Source organism: Marmota monax, unplaced genomic scaffold (assembly GCF_021218885.2).
Source record: "Marmota monax isolate L192 unplaced genomic scaffold, Marmota_monax_Labrador192_F-V1.1 WCK01_AAM20220418_F8-fsc00022, whole genome shotgun sequence".
Lineage (NCBI taxonomy): Eukaryota > Metazoa > Chordata > Mammalia > Rodentia > Sciuridae > Marmota > Marmota monax.
This window is the reverse complement of record NW_026695215.1, coordinates 27,331,645-27,352,329: the sequence shown is the minus strand read 5'-3', so window position 1 is coordinate 27,352,329 and position 20,685 is coordinate 27,331,645. Positions and strand designations below refer to the sequence as shown.

Below are 20,685 nucleotides of genomic sequence, written 5' to 3'. Positions count from 1 at the left end.
CAGTGGTATACACCTGCAATCCCAGTTAGTTGGGAGGCTATGGCAGCCTGGGTAATTTAGCAAGACCCTGTCTCTAAATAAAGTAAGTGCTATACATGTACTTCTGCAGTAGAGCACTTGCCTAGCATACACAAGACCCTGGGTTCAATCCCCAGCATTGGGGGTGGTGGGGGTGGGGGTGTTATAAATTAGAATATACAGTATAATCCCATTTTTTAAAAAAATTATGACATATGGGGCTGAAGTTGTGACTCAGTGGTAGAGCACTTGCCTAGCACATGTGAAACACTAGGTTCAATCCCCAGCACCATCTAAAAAATAATAATAATAAACAAATAAAATAAAGTTATAAAAAAATTTTTTTTAAATGTTCATGACGGTGGGGCTGGGATTTTAGTTCAGTGGTAGAGTGCTTGCCTCGCATGGGTGAGGCACTGGGTTCGATCCTCAGCACCACATTAAAATAAAGATATTGTGTCCATCTACAACTAAAAAAAAACTATTTAAAAAATGTTATGTCATGAAAAGGAATTTGGTTTCAAACAAAAACACTAACTGTGGCTCAGCGGTAGAGCGCTCACCTAGCACGGGCGGGTCCCAGGTTCAATCCTCAGCACCACATAAAAATAAAGGCATTGTGTTGTGTCCATCTACACCTAAAAAAATAAATAAATAAATATTTTTTAAAAACCCACTAACAGTGAAATTACAGATAATCCTTCATTTTTACTTCTTGCTTACTCATACTTTTTCTTGTTTTACTAGTGAATATATATATTCAGCTTTATGATGATTCACCCATCACACAAATCACCCACTGAAGAGTACAATTCAATGGTTTTTAGTATATTTACAAATGTATGAAAAAATCACAATTTTAAAACATTTTCATCACCTCCAAAAGAAGTCCTGTACTGTTTAGTCATTAATTCCCTATCCCCCCCAATCACCTCCATGTCCTAATAAGCAACCACTATTCAACCTATTTTCTGTCCCTACAGAATAGCTTATACTAGATATTTCATATATACAGAATTTTGTAAACTTTTTTGTCTTGCTTCTTAGCATTTTTTTTAACTTAGCACATTTTTGAGGTTCACCCAAATTGTATCATTATTTCAATGCTTCATTCCTTTTCATTAAAGAATAACATATCAGTGTGTGTGTGTGTGTGTGTGTGTGTGTGTGTTCACCACATTTTTACTTATCTAAGCATCAATTAATAAACATTTTCTGGTGCTTCTCTTTTTGCTATTATGAATAGCTATAAACTTTCATGTACAAGATTTTGAATGCATAGGTTTTCATTTCTCTTGAAAAGAAACCTAAGAGAGGGATTGATGGGACAAAGAGTAACTCTGTTTAACCATTTAAAGAACTGCCAGATTATTTTCCAAGGTGGCTGCGCTGTTTTACATTCCCACTAGCAGTGTATGAGGGCTCCAATTTCTTCACATTTGCATTGACAATTGTCATTATCTGGCTTTTTTACTACAGAATAAATTGTTTAATAACTGTTCAATCATAATACACCCAGATTTTTATAGACTAGATGGTGCTCTTACTAACATCAAACTTTAGACTTGAAAAGAGTTTGGTCCTAGGGGAATAGGTATTCCCCTAGCCCAACTTAGGGATAAATATAAATGAGCTAAATCCATAAAGCTTTTACAGAAGAGATCAGAGCAGATTTTCTAAACACTTACAAAACACAGTCACTAATGGAGATCCAGCACTGAAGTGAATATGTGCCACCATCAAAACTCATTTATGGGTTACTCCTATTGGGTGCCCTCTCACCCTGTGGGAGTCAATCTCTCTTCTTCTCAAATAAATTCTATTACACTAAAAAAAAAAAAAATATTTATAATGTTTCAACATAAATACAACTTCAAACCATACAGCAAACAGAGAGTATTCATCTGTCATCTTTAACAAAAGAATCAAGAAGTCTTAGGTTTTCACATCCAGACCTCACTGTGCAAAAGGGAAATGAAAATCTGTACTTAAACTCAGTGTAAGCCAAACACAGTGGCACAAACCTGTAATCCCAGTCGCTCAAGAGATTAAGACAGGAAGATCATAAATTCCAGGACAGTCTGGGCAATTTTGTGAACCCTTCTTTCAAAATATAAAGTTTTAAAAGGACTGGAGACATTGGAGAAAAGATAACCTCTTCAACAAATGGTGCTGGGAAAATTGGAAATCCATATGCAAAAATTAAACCCCTATCTCTCACCATGCACAAAACTCAAAGTGGATCAAGGGCCTAGGAATTAAACCAGAGACACTGCATCTATTAGATGAAAAAGTAGGCCCAAATCTCCATCATGTCGAATTAGGCCCCACTTCCTTAATAAGACTCCTATAGCACAATAATCCATATCAAGAATCAATAAATGGGATGGATTCAAACTACAAAGCTTCTTCTCAGCAAAAGAAATAATCAGTGAGGTGAACAGAGAGCCTTCTAATTGGGAATAAATTCTTACCACACGCACGTCAGAGCACTCATCTCTAGAATATATAAAGGACTAAAAAATCTTAACACCGGGCTGGGGATGTGGCTCAAGCGGTAGCGCGTTCGCTTGGCATGTGTGCGGCCCAGGTTCGATCCTCAGCACCACATACAAACAAAGATGTTGTGTCTGCCAAAAACTGAAAAATAAATATTGAAATTCTCTCTCTCTCCCCTCTCTCTCTCTTTAAAAAAAAAAAAAAAATCTTAACACCAAAAAATCTAATAACCCAATCAATAAATGAGCCAAGGAACTGAACAAACACTTCTCAAAAGAAGACATACAATCAATCAACAAATATATGAAAAAAATGTTCAACATCTCTAGTAATTAGAGGAATGCAAATCAAAACTACTCTAAGATTTCATCTTACTCCTGTCAGAAAGGCAGCTGTTAAGAATACAAACAACAATAAGTGTTGGTGAAGATGTGGGGAAAAAGGCACACTCACACATTGTTGGTGGGACTGCAAACTGGTGCAGCCAATATGGAAAGCAGTATGGAGATTCCTTGGAAAACTGGGAATAGAACCACCATTTGAACCAGCTATCCCACTCCTCGATCTATACCCAAAGGACTTAAAAACAGCATACTACAGGGACACAGCCACATCAATGTTTATAGCAGCACAATTGGCAACAGCTAAACTATGGAACCAAACTAGATGCCCTTCAATAGATGAATGGATAAAGAAAATGTGATATATATACACAATAGAATATTATTCTGCATTAAAAGAGAATAAAATCATAGCATTTGCAGGTAAATGGATGGAGCTAGAGAAGATAATGCTAAGTGAAATTAGCCAATCCCAAAAAAAACAAATGCCAAATGATTTCTGATATAAGGATGCTCATCCATAATATGCTGTGGGGGGCTGGGCAGGGAGGATGAAAGGATTAAATGAAATCTAGATAGGGCAAAGGGGGAAAAGGAAGGGAGGGAAAGGGAGGGGGCATAAGGATAGGAAAGACAGAGGAATGCGATGGTTATCATTACCCCAAGTACATGTATGAAGACACGAATGATGTGACTCTGAGTACAACCAGAGATATGAAAAATTGTGCTCTATATGTGTAAAATGAATTGTAATGCATTCTGTTGTCATATATAACTAAAATTAAAAAAAAAAAAAAAGGCTGAGATGTAGCTCAGTGGTAGACCACTTGCCTAGTATGTGTGAGGCCCTGGGTTCAATCCCAAGTGTGTGTGTGTGTGGGAGGTAGAATCAGTGCAAAATCACAGACTCCCAGCCACAAAACAAACAAAATGCCTGACTGCTTCCTTGCCCCAAGCCAGAGATAAGAGTATACAGTGTAAACTTTTCCCATTTCTATCTATAATAGTTCTTTATGATGTTAGGAAAGCAAATAATTCCATTTACAACAGCCCAAGACCTAACCAAAAAGAGGATCCAAAAATATTAGCAACCAGTGTCATGTTCATCTAATACGTTTTCCAAGAGTTAAAACCAGCAGTTTAGCCTGGTGCAGTAGTGCACACCTGTAATCCCAGCAGCTTGGGAGGCTGAGGCAGGAGGATCATAAGTTCAAAGCCAGCCTCAGCAATGGCAAGATGCTAAGCAACTCAGTGAGATCCTGTCTCTAAATAAAATACAAAATAGAGCTGGGGATGTGGCTCAATGGTTGAGTGCCCCTGAGTTCAATTCCTGGAACAAACCCCACCGTCCCCCCCCACACAAAAAAAATAGGGCTGGAACCGAAGCTTAGTGCTCAGTGGTAGAGTGCTTGCCTAGCATGCATGAGGCACTGGATTAGATTCTCAGCACTACACAAAAATAAACAAATAAAATAAAGGCATTCTGTCCATCTACAACTACAAAAAAAAAAAAAAACACCACCTGTTCCTGCTGATGGGCAGAATAACAGCCTCTGGAACAGTAGTCCTCTGTTTTTCCTTTGCTATAAACCATATATAGATAGATAGATAGATATAGATAGATAGATAGATACATTCACACACACATACATACACACACACACACAGCAGTTTTGTAGCCAAAAAAGGAGGTAGACCACAGAGCTCTTTTTGAGATTTGGATTTTCAGTTTTCAGGCTTTGTTTCAGCCCTTTCAGCAAGTTCTGCCTCTCCTCTGCAGCACTGAGAATGAGCCTGCCTTTATAAGGCACTAGAGTCAAATGTGCAAGCACCTCAAAAATGATAGGAGACAGGGACCCATGACCACCAAATCCCCATTTCTACTTGTCACTCCATTTTCTTATGTAATTACAGAAGGTGTTTCCAACTCAGAAAAATTTAGTACATCTTTATGAACATTTAGTCCTCATGTACCACAAGGAGGAGCAAAAAAAAAAAAGTATAAAATACAATCCCTACCAGAAAGGAGCTAGATTCTACAAGAGAAAACTTAAAAAAAAAAAAAAAAAGTTTAGTTGTTAATGGATCTTTATTTATTTATATGTGGTACTGAGAATTGAACCCAATGCCTCACACAATTGTAGGCAAGTACTATACCACTGAGCTACAACACCAGCCCCAGAAGAAACTTTTATGACATTGAACTAGGGCACTCTACCAATAAACTACATTCCCAGCTTTTTCATTTTTTATTTAAAAAGAAGGTCTCACTAAATTGCCAAGGCTGATCTTGAATTTGTGATACTCCTGCCCTGGCCTCCCAAGTAGCCGGGATTATAGCTGTGCACCACCCCAGAGGAGTCACCCCCCAAAAATGTTTTGTTTTGTTTTGTTTTAAACTGGAGATTGAACCCAGGAGTGCTTTACCACTGAGCCTCACCCCCAGCTCTTTATATATATATTTTTTTTTATTTTAAGACAAGGTCTAAGTTGCAGAGGCTAGGCACAAACTTGTGATCCTCTTCCTTCAGCCACACATTTCACTAGGATTACAGGCATGCAACACTACACCCAACTAACCAAAAACTTCTTAAAAGAACAGTTCTGTTTTGTTATTTAAGGACTGTAATGCCACTACAGTTAAGAGGGAATGCAGCATCTGCACAGGCTGAAATGTTTTAATGGGTATTTTGTAAAGAAGATAGGTAAGACCTGAACTGAATTCTAGAGATAAAACTAAGGTGAAGGAACAGGATATCCCAAATAGAAGCAAAAGTCATGCATTCAGCCAGCAAGAGGAATAACCTAGATCAATAATATGTATGTAATATTAAGCACATAATTTGGTTAGGGGGAATTAGGATAAAGCATGGTGGTAGGTTGGGATAGCTGGGGCAACAGCACCTTGAACGCCACATCAGATCTCATCCCAGAAGCTTGTCAAAGTTCCTAACTTCAGCATAGGAGCTCCACAGTCTAAATTGTATCTGTTATCCTTTTTAGTTTAAAGTGCTGACAGTTATTGGTAAATTATGCATAGACAAAGAAATTAAGGGCCTGCTATTATAACAAGTCTCATCATTTGCACTTAAAAAATGTTGCTATTTGTGTTCATCCACCACTCATATTCATGAAACAGTAAAAGCATTAAACAAAAACAAAGTTCTTGGATATTCTGATTTCCTTGAGATGACTGTTCTATTAGGGTTATACCAACCATGTACTTTAATGGCCCCTGAATCCCTAAAATTGTATGTAAAAGTCAGTGTTGAGAACTTGACTAAGGATAGTTTCTTTACATATCTCAAAGAAGTCAAATATCCAAAACAGGATAGAAATCCTCACTTAGAGTTACTATTATTTTAACATAAACTGCAGGAATTTAACCCTGTGACTGCCTTAACTTTCTAAAAAAACATTAATGGGGCTGGAGATGTGGCTCAAGAGGTAGCGCGTTCGCCTGGCATGCGTGCGGCCCGGGTTCGATCCTCAGCACCACATACAAACAAAGATGTTGTGTCCGCCGAATACTAAAAAATAAATATTAAAAAATTCTAAAAAAAATAAAAGAACATTAATGGGGGGTGGGGAAGGAGGCTTGGCTTGGAACAGTTTTGACAATGTTTTATTAGATCCTTCCTTTCTTTCCAAGAACTGCCCAAGGAACTGGTCTTAACAAGGTCAAAACTCATTAAAGATTCAAAAAATTGCCCTAAGGGAGGACAACGAAATAAATAAATAAAGACTACTCAATTTCTCTCTTCTTACAGGAGAACAGCAACAGGCTGCCTACCTCCTCTGGCATCAGCATCTACTTTCCAAAAGAATCTCCTGACCAAGGAGCTGGTTTCTTTCAAAATTAAATATGCTGAAGTGACACTATCCTAACAGGAGTGCATAAAAAATTGTTACTTGACTTCTCAGTCATCTTATGCAGGCTTTATAGGACTACCCACAGTGACTGTATGAGGAGGCCAAAGGTCGACAGAACTCTTTCTAGACCTGCATACTCTGCCCAGAATCTCCAACATTATTTACCTCCCAGGAAAGGGCCTGATAGTCTATTTTCATCAAGTGAATACATGTAGTACTGCTAAAAGCTAATTTAGCAGTTCAAGAACATCCACAACAAAAACAAGTCTCATTTCTTTTTTCAATTCTAACATACTCCCAAATTTCCTCCGTCTCCAAATCAAACTAATGGAATCTCTTTAGGAAATAAAATTAATCAAGTCAACACCATAATAATCTTTCTCCTCAAAAACAGTCCAAAAAAGTGGACTGATAGCCACTTTCAGGTTGCTAGACCTGAGGCTTCAGCTGCAAGGAAATTATGCCCCAAATAAAATGATGGACATTTAACCAGGCCTTTCAAGAGGGATCTCCAAAGAACACGTGAGGTACTGAAAGAGTCTCAGGAAAAGAAGCCAGGCAGAGGGTCTTCACCCTACCAGACTTGCAGGGCCGTGACACAAGACTGCCAGGCTCGCGGGGGCTTTGGCCTGTTTGTCTAGTCTTAGTCTCAAACAGCCTGAAAAATCACTTGCAAAAGAATGATACCTAAGAAAGAAGTACGTGTATATCACACTCGGGAGCAACACAACGCCCTGGAGAGCATCAGAATGACACTGGACACGTTTCAGAGCTCTGGATCAGTGGAGTCCTCGGCTTTGATCAGAAAAGCTTGTTTCTCAATAGCCCGGCTAGCCAACCAACCGGCCCGCCCTAGGGCACCAGGCTCTTGGACCCCGACCCCGGCTGTCCTCCGGGCCTCAGCACCAGCATCTGGGAGGCTTGACGGGCTGCCAGTCAGGACACTGGAATGATGTTGAAGCGATGCTCAGCCTAAGCCCGGGCCCCACGCGCGCCCACTTCAATCCCGCGCCCACCGCCACCCTACCCGCGGGCATCAGGCGGGTCTTTCGGCCCGGCTCCTGTCACTCACCGGCCCGGCCCGGACAGCGGGCGCCCAAGGCTCCCCACGGGAGCTGGGCCCCCCGGGCCTCCAGGTTTCAGCCCGCCCCAGAAAGGCAGCGCAGGTGGCTGAGCCCCGCAGCAGCGGCCCCGCAGCGGCCGCTCGGTCCAGCTCCTGGCGCTGCCCACTAGGTAAGGATCAACAACAAGATGGCGGCCAGCCGAGGGGGCGGAGACCGGGCGTCATAGTAACCAAGAAGCCAAAGAACCCGCCCCCAACTGAGGCTATCCCCAATCAACAGCCTCTTAGCCCGACACCCGGAGGAGTACTTTTTGCTGACCGGCCGGATGGCCTGTCAGTTAGAGCCTGCCTCTCACGCCCCGAGCAGAACGCCTGGGGCACGTGACTGTGACGGCGGGAGTAGGCGCATGCGCGCCGTTTTCTAGACCTGCTGTCGGCTGAGCTTTTGCAGGCGACTCAGGCCTGACCGCCCTTGGTTTCTCTTCCTGCGTAGCCCCCTGATGCCTAGCCAACGTATCTTATCACACTCGCGCACAAACTTAGAAAATGTCAGCAGTATTCTACTTGCTTTCTTTGTCAGCCACCCTGGAGTTGGAGGGGGCGTTGACACATTTTCTGTGGTGAGGAAACTGAGGCCCGAGAAGGGAAGACGGGTCAAGGTCACGCCACCTCTGGAAGTGGAGGCAAGCACTGGGTTTTAGCCTTTTCCTATGTCTCCAGAATATAAAGAGTGTCTTCTCAGCGGCTTCCACATTTGCTCCTTGCTTGGCCTGAGGTGCATGCAGCCTTTTGTGCTGCCTCAACAGACCCTGGCCCATTTCCCATACTTATTCTGCCTGATGTGATGTCCCCCAGCACAAGCCCTGGCACACAGCGAGCATATCCTCTTTACCCGGGAACATCTTAAGTTCCTGTGACAGCATTTTGCCCTAGACTGTCATGACCTGCCTCCAAGGCGGATTATGAATCCCATAAAGTGGTCATCCCTTGTTCTCCATGTAGATCACCTAACCTTGGGCTTGGCTTAGGGGTCAGGACGCCAAATGCGGCAGTTCCATGTCTGGTCGTACACTCAAATGCCTGGACTAGCTAAGTCTAACTTTTGAGCCTTAGCCTCTCTGAGCCTTAGTTGCCCTATCTGTAAAACAAGGATAAAAGCCAAGCTTCTCAGAGATGCAGATTTAATGAGCCCTTAGAGCTATGTAACAACTCAGGAAAAATCCACTGATAGCCACATTCGGGTTGCTGGACCTGAGACCTGCTCTTTACACTCTCACTTTGGTGGAAGCCCCATTAAGAGTTCTTTTCCCACAGAAGGTGCTCAGCTTCTTCCTGGGCTTGGGATATCATACTGGATCAGGAAGGCAGGTTGTTTAGTGCCCAGAGCCGATTCAGGCCCACAGACTTAAAAGGGAGGGGATGATTTGATACAATTTAGGGATTCCGTAGTAAGGGTAGCCTCGACCCAGACAATAGGTCTTCTTAGAGGGCTGGCAGTCAGACATCTGAGCCAGAGTGGGTGTGGAGAAAAGATCAACACTGCATCCAGCAAGGCTGGCTTTCCTGCAAGTTGCTGTAGGTCAGCTGGCTGTATAGAGCATCTCAGCTGAGCACAGGGAAAACTGAGCATAGAGGAATCAGAATAAACATTTAGGGTGCAGTAATCAGAAAGAAAAGGGGCCAGGCGTGGTGGCACATGCCTGTAATCCGAGCAGTTTGGGAGGCGGCCAAGGCAGGAGGATCGTGGGTTCAAAGCCAGCTTCAGCAAAAGTGAGATGCCAGGGCTGGGATTTTGTGGCTCAGCGGTAGTGCACTCACCTAGCATGGTGGGACCCGGGTTCGATCCTCAGCACCACATAAAAAAAGAAAATAAAGGCATTGTGTTGTGTCAATCTACACCTAAAATATATATATATATATATATATATATATATATATATATATATTTTTTTTTTTTTTTTTTTTTTTTTATTTTTTTTTTTTAAAGTGAGGCGCTAAGCAACTCAGTGAGACTCTGCTTCTAAATAAAATACAAAATAGGGCTGGGGATGTGGCTCAGTGGTTGAGTGTCCCTGAGTTCAATCCCTAGTCCCCCCCAAAAAAGAAAAAAGAAATGAGAACACCATTAGAAGAGGGCTTCCATCAGTCTTACCAGGACTAGCCATGCACAGATTTTTCAAGTCTTCACCACTCCTCAACCCAGTGCAAAAGCTCTGGATCCTTCCCAATAGAACCTCTACACATTGTTGGAAAATGGCCCTGAAATTTGGTGGGACCCTCAAAAAGCAGCAGTGTCCTCCTCTTTGTAGGAAAAGGAAGCAGTCAGTTTCTGAGAGGACAAGACAACTGGAGGTCCCCTCAGTCACTGACAAAAATAACAGAATCTAACTTCTGCAGAGTGTCAGTCACTATCAGAGCATCATACAATGTCTCTTTAAAGAAAAGTAATCTACTGGGCATGGTGGCACATTCCCGTAATTCCAACAACTTAGGATGCTGAGACAGGAGAATTGCAAGTTCAAGACCAGCCTCAGCAATTTAGTGAAGCCTCAATCAACTTAGTGAGACCCTGTTTCAAAATTTAAAAAATTAAAAAGGGATGGGGATGTAGCTCAGTGGTAAAGTGTATCTAGGTTCAATCCCCAGTACCACCCCCCCCAAAAAAAAAAGAAAGAAAGAAAAGAGAAGAAAAACAACTTTACCACTCCCTAGGGTATGCCCATAATGTAGCACTTTCTCCAAGTAAGAACAAGGAAACACAGATCTGAGTTTCTCCCACATATAGATTACAAGTCTGGAACTATTCTGTTTGTAATTTTGTTTATTATTGAATCAACTTGAAATCATAGTACATGATCATGTGATGAAGAAATTCCACACAGTGAAGTAGATGCTTTACAGCCAGCGCCTTAGAGATGCTTTAGAACTCATGTTGAACAGGTAATCTTGGCCTGTACCTGAGCCCAGATAATCAGAAGAGAGAGGAGTCAGAACTCTCAGCAGAACTTCCTTCCCCCCCTTACTATAAGAGAATACATTCCAGGACCTACAGTGTGACAACCCCCCCTTCTAACTAGAATCCAACCTGTCCTTTCCCTCCCTTCTCTGATTCAAATGCCTAAGAAACCTCAATTCTCCAAAACTGGACACCATTTCACCTATGGTCATTGCCAGATTACTCTGCCATAGTTCACTTGTGACACTGGAGTATCTTGGAAGCACTCCCCTCATCATTCCCCTCTCCCCTGTGGGAGGGAACTAAACTAGGTTTAAGTCATCTCTAGGCTCCACCAGTGTTTGACAAAGATTGGCTGAAGGGTGAGTGTGGGCGAGAGAAGATCCCATTCAAAAAAATGTAGATGGAGGATACTTGGTGGTAAGAGAAAATACTGAGATACGGTGAGGAAAGAAAGGAATTCTGGCATTAAGGGCCCCAGGAAGATAATGGTTTGGAAAAAGTGGGGACTCAAGGGCATCCTGTGCTCTTCCATTAAAATGTTCCTGAGGAGAAGAACCAGAGGATGCAATATGAGTTAAACCTGCCCACAGGGAGCAGATGGAGACAGGCCCTGGAGGGGCCAGAAGTCCAAATGCTTCCTCCATCCTGATGATGCTGATGTGGACACTTCCATAGGAGTAGCCATTTACAGGTAAGGAGTCGGGCTTGGCAGGGACAGGGAGTACCCTAGAACAACCTCATTGCCCACTACTCAAGAAAGTCAGTTGACATACCAGTTCATGACACTGCTAGGTGCCTGGGACATCTCCATCCTTGGTGCCTCCAAACTACTCAATGGATCCTTCATTCCCCTGGATGCTGGAGCAAAGTAGGAGAAGAAGCACAGGGTAAGGCCTTGAGCCCCAACCTGAGTTTAAGAGGTGGGCTCTCAGGCATAGAGGCCTGGAAAGGAGACTGACCTGTTTAGCCTCAGAGCCTGGGCTGGTTTGCTTGGAGCCTGAAGTACTTGGGTCAATCTAAAATGCCAGGAAGAGAAACCAAGCAGTAAGGGCAACAGGCCTGTTGGCACCAGGAATTAGTACCATTCATCTATTGGTATTTGATTATTGTCTGTATTTGATGCCCCATTATTATTCCCACTTCCCCTGGGTTCAGTTCTATGCCCACAAGGAATTCAGTCTATAGAAGTAGGGCAGATTTTAAGTGGAGAACAGGGGTCAGGAATAGGGAAATACCCGATGCATGACAGACTCAGAGCCTCAAGCCCTGAGCCATCCATACCCATCCCAAGACTAAGCTCTGCCTGAAGAACACTTTCTTTCAGTGTCTCTCTGACTCTAATCTGAAGACCTATGGAGACTCAGCATTTTTCTCCTCCATATCAGTTCTATGCCCATCAACTATTTTTAAAATATTTTTTTAGTTGTAGATGGGCACAATGTATTTATATATATGTTTAGGTTGTGCTGAGGATTGAACCCAGTGCCTCACTCATGCTAAGCAAACACTCTACCACTGAGCCACAATCCCAGCCCTATGCCCATCAACTTTTGCATTGTTTTTCAAATTTAGGAAATCACAGTCAGGGTCCATAGGTGAGCTGGGGGAGGAAGGGAGCATGGGGATAGCAACCCTACCTCTGAAGGAGCCTGCTGACCAGCCATCCCAGAGCTAGAAGCAGAAGGGCACCAGTTGCTGTGAGCACCACCACAAACCAGGGTTCAGGCTGCCAGAAAGTCTCTGTATATGTTACAAGCAGGGGTGTCATCACTGAGGGCACCTGAAATGAGAACCACAGACTCATCACTGCCCTGCCAAAATGTTTTGATTATTGAGTTTTCAAGCCTCTCCACACCCCAGATTTGCTCTTCTATATTGCCAGGTTCTTTGCACTAGCAGCTTCCTCCAGAATGCCTTTCTCCATCATTTCACTTGAAAAACCTGGGTCTCCTCATCCTTCAAGGTCCTTTTGCCCTATCCCCCAGGCCTGAGGAGCCCCCTCACTGTGGTTCTTTGGGTGCTCATGGCCACGGTGCTGGCCCTCCAGGGAACTAGATGCACAATGATGGTGACTGTGGTGCTGAGGTGGGGGATGGAGGGACCCGCGTCAGCCGCACGGATCAGTAGCTCATAGGTACAAGGCTGTTCTTGCCAAGGAGGTCCCAACATAGAGTCATTGTGCATCAGGATGGCCTCTTGCAGTCTGAACTGGTTCTTGCTATCTCCTGAAATCAGAGTGGCAGAAGGAGACCATTGCTGGCTGTGGCTTGCTCCTCACCCACAAGTTAGTGGCCTCTACAATCCATACCTCCTATGATGCTGTAGGAGAAGGCCAGGCGCTGTGGCTCCTGGGGTATCCAGCATGATACTTTGGTCACCTCCACACTATGGCCCAGAGTAGTATAGATGGTAAGTTCCTGAAATGGGGGCTCACACTCAGGGGGATGGTCATTCACATCCTGCAGAAAGGATACCAAGTTATAGGAGTGAGTTTGACCCACTTCCCAAACCCCAGAAGTCAGCACCTCAGCCTTGTCCTATCACAGCCAGAGCCTAGGCAACAGGTCCTAATGCTTTCTTTCCCCAGTGAGGCTTTACCCATTCCAACCAACCAATGGAGGAAACTGAGGCATAGTGTGGAAAAACAAAAGGCCAAAAGGCAAATCTTGCCTCCCCACGTCTTTCCAAAGCCTTGGGGTTCAATTACCTCAACCTCAATGGTAATGGTACAGGAACCTGAGCGGTGGTAAGTGGGGTCCCAGTCTTGGCCATGGTCAATCAGCAGAATAGTGAGTCTGTACAGCCTCTGCTGCTCATAATCCAAAGTCCCCAGGAGGTGAATGTCTCCTAGAGGGTATGGTCACAGCTTCAGCCTGCAAAGCCAACTCTGGCCCCACCTCTCCATCCTACCCCTGGTGTGGAAATACCACTGAGATGATCCACAGCAAAGATAGAGGATCCATCAGATGTGTAGTACTCAATGCTGTTGTGTGGGTAATCCATATCCGTGCCCACCACAGTGCCCAGCAGAGTGTGAGGCCCTGCATCTTCCTGAACCCGGAACGTGCGTGGGGCACAGGCTGGGGTGAACTCATTGACAGGTGTCACCATCACCAGTACTGGAACTTCAGCTGGGGGCCATTTGGCAGTCAAGGGGCTGGTCTGGGTGCTCAGCCCTGCCTTGGGGGTCTGAGGAAGGAAGCATGGCCCTGCTCTGGGGCTCCAAGGAAGAAGAAAGTTGGAGAGAAGGTGGCAATAACCCTCCCCTTCTGGAGGTCTAAGAGAGACACTAGTAGGAGTCTGAAATGGAAACAACCCTGCCCTGCTGGATTCTGAGGGAGGAAAGATGACTATTACTTGGGAGAGGGACAATAGACAAAATGGGATGGTAGACTGAATAGCCCTGTCCTGAAAGTCCAGGCCTAAGTATGGTCACTCACTGGTCATCTGGGGCTGACCACCATCAAGCACCAGGATAGAGGCTGCATGCTGGAAGCAGGTCCCAGGAATATCACAGTCCAATGTAGCATTCACCTGATCAGAGGGGTCAAAGAGTAAGGCCCAGCCAGGACCTGGGAGAGCCATAAGCCACACTGGGCTACCTCAGGTCAGGGCATCTACCCTGGTCCTCTGTTTAGCAGAATGCAAAGCAGATTGGCTCAATAATCATGGAATCCCATCCCCATGATCTCAGTGTTCATATACCCTTGGCCCACCCACCCCTTCCTGCTGCAAGCATCCTACAAGTGGGCCTGGGAGTGGGAGCCCAGCACCTCAAGGACCCTGTCACGAAGGCAGAGACTGGCAAGACCAGGAGAGCTGTGGAACCACAGCTGGTAGTTGAGGGTGGCACCAACAGAGTCTGGGTCAGTGCAAGTGATTGTGTTCAGCACAGTGCCCACCGGTGTGGTCTCCGGGATTTGAGTCCTGAGAGTAGAGGACCACAGCAAAGCAGGAGTCTGACTCAGCTGTGAGCCACAGATCTCAATCTTACCCCAACAGTTAGGCAAGGTTCCCGCATACTCACACCAGAAGAGCTGGGATGCAGAGTGGGGGCCAGTGGTTGACAGAGAGCACATTCACAGTGAGATCAAGCTCTGCACTGGCCCATGGCTGAAACCTTTCAAAGGCCTTCACCTGCAGCCTTGTGATCGCTGCACCTCGGGTGTGAGCCAATTCTAGGGGCATGGTGGTTTGGACTACCCCATCCACTGGGTGTGATGACAAAGCAGAGAAGCAGAGCTTGGCCCTGCCCTCAGCTCAATGGTTCCCCCCAAACCGTCAACAGCCTCACCCTTGGAGGCAGCGGATACCACTCCCGCCTCCTACTTCAAGGTTAAGACCCCAACCGGACCTTGCCCCAGTCGCAGCCCTGGCTCTGGCCTTTTTTCTCAGGTGGGCGAGATCACATAGGGGCACCTTTAGACAGGTTGCAGAGACATCCAGGTACCCTCCACCCTGCCTCGCCCCTCACCGCTTCCGATGGAGTAGAGTGGACTGGGCATTGGAGAGAAGATTTCATAGCGCAAGTTGAAGCCCCTAGCCTGGACTTGAACCACCTTGCTCCCAGGGATTTTGTCTTCAGGAATGGTGACATTCTGGGCCTTCTGTCTAGATCAAAAGTGAAGCACTGGCTTCTACCTGTTCCTTCTCATCTGGTGCCCTGCGGGTAGTGTCCTCCTCCTCTGGGGTTTCCCTCCTAACAGAGTTACAATGTTCCAGCAACCCTGCACCCTACTACTACCCCTGATTCCCTAGAGCTAGGTCCTGCTATGCGCCCCCTCATTCCCCTGGTATAGGGGAGCCTTACAGGAAGGAGACCTGGCTGGATGGTGCAGGCAAAATCTTCACCACCAGCATTCTTTGGCAGCTTTGGCCTTGTCCAAGTGACACTGAGATTTGCAGCTGGAAGATCTACAGGACATACAGGATAGGAGGGGAATCAATATCTATGCTCAGTTCTCTCCTCAAGACCTCCACAAGGAACTCCAACTTTTACTCTTCCCCCATAACCAGTCATTTTTGATGACAAGTATTCCTTTGAGTCCTATACCTTTGGGACATAAATTCTTCTGTTAGGTTGCAAACGACTCAAGAAAGTGATATCTGAGTCATTCACATGTGAATTATTAGATTAAAGTTGCTAAGGGCCAATTACTAAGAGGTGGAAATTTTAAAGAAGAAACTTTTCTAACCTCTTTACTGGCCGCTTAACCCAGAACTTTCTCTTAAAGTGTTATTGCCCTAAACACTCTCCTTCATGTTGAGGGACTCTTTCTCTTTATGAACCAAGACAAAGTGAGAGCATGGTCCACATAGGGCAGGAGATGCAGGTCTGGGAGGGAGAGGCAACAAATTTTCAGAAGGCGATGATATATATATATATATATATATCCATCCATCCCCAGGTCCCAAGTCATGCTTACCTTCTGAGCCTGGCCTTTGAGACCCTGAGATGGTGCCCGAAGCCAACCCTGCTCATTGATGGAGAAAGGTCCAGGGAAGTATGGAGGGTCCTGGGCGCTGATAATGTTCATCTAATAGAACAGAGATGCTAGCAGCCCCAACCAGCCTCCAGTGCCCCAAGCACTACTTTCAACAACCCAGGAGGCAACTGTCCACACCTGGTCTCCCATGCCCTGCCACTGACTCTTGCCCCAGCCTAGGCTCTCTGCCCTCTACTGGGAATCCTGATACTGACCCTCAATCCTTTCTGCTTTAAAACCAATTATTTTGGGCTAGCGATATAGTTCAGTTGGTAGAGTGCTTGTTTCAATCCCCAGCACTACATACACACAAAATCAACAACAACAACAACAACAAAAAACAATTATCTTGTTTTTAAACTATGTTTCTTTTTGAGGGGTTACAAAATGTTATAAAATTGTAATGGAGGGCTGGGGTTGTGGCTCAGTGATAGCGCGCTTGCCTAGCATGCGTGAGGCACTGGGTTCGATTCTCAGCACCACATACAAATAAGTAAAATAGATTTGTTTTTGTTTTTTAAGAGAGAGAGAGAGAGAGAATTTTTTTTTAATATTTATTTTTTAGTATTCGGCGGACACAACGTCTTTGTTTGTATGTGGTGCTGAGGATCGAACCCGGGCCGCACGCATGCCAGGAGAGCGCGCTACCGCTTGAGCCACATCTCCAGCCCCAAATAAGTAAAATAAAGGTCCATCAACAACTAAAAAAAAAAATTGTAATGGAAAACTCAGAACACATATGAGAAATTGAAAGAAGAGCTCAGTTCCTTAGACTTCTCTATGGGAACAATTACGGTCAGTGGGGAAAGGGTAACATTAGTGGCTCTCTTCAAGAATAGGCATCATGCACAGGCTCAGCTGTGGATTGTAGTGTTCCTCTGCAGGCTGTAGCTGGTCAGGCAGTGGTGAGCTTGTATTCCCCATCCCACTCGCACACACATCATGTCATCCACTATCCTATGTGCTGGGCTTACCTGAGTTCCCTGGACTTCTAGGCCTGGGAGCAGCAGAGTGTACAACCGGGCCCCAGGTTTGACTGTCTCTGGCACCTGAATGGTTTCCCCACCTGACCAGGGGGAAGATCAGGGAGGCTCTCTTCAGGTCATGCCTGCCCACCCCTGCCTGCTGCCCCTGGCCTCACCTGAGCTGGCAAATCGACCAATACACTGGATATGGCCAGAGTCCCGCTGCACATCCACAAAGAGTGGTCCCTCCATCACAATGTTGCCACATGTGTATCGCAGCCGCAGCTCATAGTGGTTTACTGCAAGGGCATCCAGCCGAGCTGAGCTGCTCAAGGTCACCTGTGGTGGACAGGCAGTAACTTGTGGGGCCTAGTCTCTCTGTCTCTGTATACCACCTCTGGCTTTAGGGAATTTCAGGTCTGCCCTGTGCCCCCAGTTCCCAGTTTTACTCATGACTCTACCTTTCCCACATAGATCCCCTGCCACCTGGTCAGGCTGGGTGGGTTGAAGAAAGTGGTAGGTGGTTGCACATTGACCAATTCCAGGGTGGGCATGTGGGAGGAACAGTTGAAGGAGAAAGACTGAAGGATGGTGCCAGGACCCTCGCGTTCAGACACATTTATGAACCAGGGCAGACTGTGGAGGTCTGTGAGGAGCAGATAATTCAGGCTGGAGGCCCCCCATGCTCAAGGAACCACACTTGTAAACAAAGTCCCACCCTTTTGCTGCAGGGTCTGACAACACCTTGATATCAAACAGCCAATTCTGTCCTTGTTCTCCACATCTGACATTTTATAGATGGGGAGAGATAACTGATTGAGGAAGCAGAGATAAGAAACACTGATCAGGAGTTCAGACCCTTACTCTAACCCTCACCCTGAATCTGAGGATCAGAACTCCAAAGGAAAACTGGGGTATCCCCATATACCAGCTTCTCACCAGAGACAACCAGAGCCAAAAGAATCATCAGGAGCCTCAGCAGCACCATAGTGGCCTGAAGAGATGACAGAGGAGACTGTTTGTCAGGCCCAACCCGTTGCCAGGTCAGTTGCTCAAACACAGTCATGCAGGCGGGCCTTCCGGACTCCAACTCCACCCATCTCTGGTGGCTGAGCTCTAGTTCCCTGGCAGGCCTCCAGAGGCCTGGAAAATCCCATTTTCCACTGTTTCCCAGTGAATTCCCCCATTCATTATCACAACCCTAAGAGGATGTGATACAGGTGGTGAAACTGGCCATGCTGTTCTTGGAGACAGAGAAAGTACAGCATTCAGGAAAACTAAACGCAAATCTAGTTACCCCACAAACTCCCCCCCAACACATCATTAAAATGTCTTCAAAAATCTCAGTTCAGTCATCCACAGAATCTCTCAATAGTTGTCTATGTTCAACAAGCAAAAGAAATCCTTGATTGTAGATAGAAAAGTAGTAGTTACCTATGGGAATATCAACTGGAGGGGACACAAGGTAGCTTCCTGGATTGGAATGGCTAAGGATGTACTATATTTTTAAAATTTTTATTTATTTATTTATTTATTTATTTTGGTACTAGGGATTGAACTCAGGGGCACTCAACCACTGAGCCACATCCCAGCCCTATTTTGAATTTTATTTAGAGACAGGACTCACTGAGTTGCTTAGCACCTTGCTTTTGCTGAGGCTGGCTTTGAACTCGTGGTCCTCCTGCCTCAGCCTCCCGAATGGCTGGGATTATAGGCATGCACCACTGCACCTGGCATGCTATATTTTTTTAAAAAATAATTAACTAATTAATTGATTTTGGTACTAGGGATTGAGCTCAATGGCACTTTACTATTGAGCTGCATCCCCAGACCTTTTAAATTTTTATTTTGAGACAGGGTCTTCTTTTTTTAAAATACTTTTTTAGGTGTAGATGGACACAACACAATGACTTTATTATTATTATTTTATGTGGTGCTGAGGATCGAACCCGGGTCCCGCCGGTGATAGGGGAGTGCTCTATCACTGAGCTACAATCCCAACCCAAGACAGGGTCTTTCTAAGTTACTTAAGGCCTTACTAAATTGCTGAGGCTGGTCTCAAACTTGCAACCCTCCTTCCTCAGCCTCCTGAGTTGCTGGGATTACAGGCATGCACTACTGTGTCTGGTCAGGATATCCTATATATTGATCTTACTGTCAGTTGGATGAGTATCTACAGAACTCTATCTTTGAAATTTTCACATTTACCATATTTACATTCTATGCTAGTTTTTGTTTATTTTTTTATGTGGTGCTGAGGATGGAACCCAGTGTTTCACACATCCTAGGCAAGAGCTCTACCACTGAGCCGCAATCCCAGCCCCTTTCTATGCTATTTTTTTTAAAAACAGTTTTCTTCATGCTGGGCGTGGTGGCACATGCCTGTACTTGAATTTCTGGGCTTAAGTTATCTGATCCTCCTGCCTCAGCTTCCCTAGTAACTGGACTATAGGCACATGCCACAGTACTCAGCTTTGTAGCCAGCAGTTTATTCTCCATCCTCACATTCTCCAGAGTTTGATGTTTGCTCCCTTTGGATCCTAAATCTCCATATTCTCTCAGGTTTCTCCCACGTCCCAACCATTCTTTCTCAGCTCCTTTGCTGGTTCTGTTTCATCTCCCCTACCTCTATCCAGTGGGTTGTTCCAGGGCATAGTCTTCACTGTTTACCATCTCTGTCTACATTCATGTCCCAAGTCTCGTTCAGACCTATTGCGCCACTGGAGACTGGGCACAGTGGTGCACAACTGTAATCCCAGCTATTTGATAGGTTGAGGCAGGAGGCAGGAGGACTGCTAATTCCAGGCCAGGTTGAACTTAACAAGATCTTGCCTCAAAGTGAAAAATGAAAAGGACTGTGGATGTAACTCAGTGGTATAGTACCCTGGGTTCAATCCCCAGTGCAAAAAAAAAAAAAAAAAAAAAAGAAAAAGAAAGAAAGAGGCTTAATTTTAGCTTCAAAACATACCCTAAAGTGGTCCTCTTCTATCTACCTGCTGTGCACCAGCCCAAGACTTCACCTTTCTTGCGTTGATGAAGGCAGGAGCCTCCACTCTTATTACAGAGTTGTTCTCCCAAAGCAGCTGATATTATCAAACAGGAACCAGTCCAGGTCATTCACTACAAAAGAACTTGTTCTCCCTCTATTACTGAGCTACATCCTCAGCTCTTTTTAAAATCTTATTTAAAATCTTATTTTGAGATAAGATCTCACTAAGTTGCCCAGGCTGGCCTCCAACTTGCCACCCTCTTGCCTCAGCATCCCAAGTAGTCAGGACTGGAGAGGAATGCCACCCCTACCGGCTAGAATGCCTGTCTTCTTGACCTCCTCACAATGACTAAGGTTGCACCCTGATGTCACTGCTCTGAGAGACCTCTTCTTCAAACTACTCCATTGCCCCATATTTTCCTGTCTGCTGAAAGGTACAGTCGGTTTCCTGTTACACTATACCCTTGAACCTAGCCTCTGATTATGGAGTAA

The 20,685-nt window shown here is 45.0% G+C and overlaps 2 protein-coding genes across 14 annotated transcripts in view; both read right to left on the bottom strand.

Moving 5' to 3' along the window:
• Ip6k1 (inositol hexakisphosphate kinase 1) overlaps positions 1 to 7,993 on the bottom strand; it is a 66,958-nt gene extending 58,965 nt beyond the window's left edge. For 2 of the 8 annotated variants that reach the window (XM_058574892.1, XM_058574897.1), the window contains exons 1-2: positions 7,804 to 7,993; positions 582 to 656 (exon numbers count right to left, since the gene is read on the bottom strand). The gene's annotated coding sequence lies outside the window, so the exon portion shown is untranslated. Of the gene's footprint in view, positions 1 to 581; positions 657 to 1,706; positions 1,822 to 7,803 lie in introns of those variants that run through there. The other 6 variants (XM_058574891.1, XM_058574896.1, XM_058574901.1 and 3 more) reach the window with 5 other exon arrangements.
• Positions 7,994 to 10,597: 2,604 nt separating this feature from the next.
• Cdhr4 (cadherin related family member 4) lies at positions 10,598 to 18,808 on the bottom strand. 6 transcript variants are annotated; one of them, XM_046431698.2, is made up of 18 exons: positions 18,144 to 18,802; positions 17,666 to 17,850; positions 17,381 to 17,543; positions 17,214 to 17,305; positions 16,180 to 16,290; positions 15,564 to 15,667; positions 15,228 to 15,364; positions 14,781 to 14,964; positions 14,527 to 14,680; positions 14,194 to 14,287; positions 13,684 to 13,884; positions 13,461 to 13,600; positions 13,062 to 13,212; positions 12,758 to 12,978; positions 12,391 to 12,533; positions 11,713 to 11,769; positions 11,527 to 11,611; positions 10,598 to 10,751 (listed from the first exon to the last, which is right to left on the bottom strand). In XM_046431698.2, the coding sequence occupies exons 1-17, from the start codon at positions 18,268 to 18,270 to the stop codon at positions 11,581 to 11,583; spliced, it is 2,295 nt and encodes a 764-aa protein (XP_046287654.1). In that variant the 5' UTR covers positions 18,271 to 18,802; the 3' UTR covers positions 10,598 to 10,751; positions 11,527 to 11,580. The 6 variants fall into 6 exon arrangements, with proteins under 6 accessions (XP_046287654.1, XP_046287653.1, XP_058430852.1 ...); XM_046431697.2 differs by having other exon boundaries at positions 13,681 to 13,884; positions 18,144 to 18,792; XM_058574869.1 differs by lacking the exon at positions 13,684 to 13,884 and having other exon boundaries at positions 18,144 to 18,797.
• Positions 18,809 to 20,685: the final 1,877 nt, after the last annotated feature.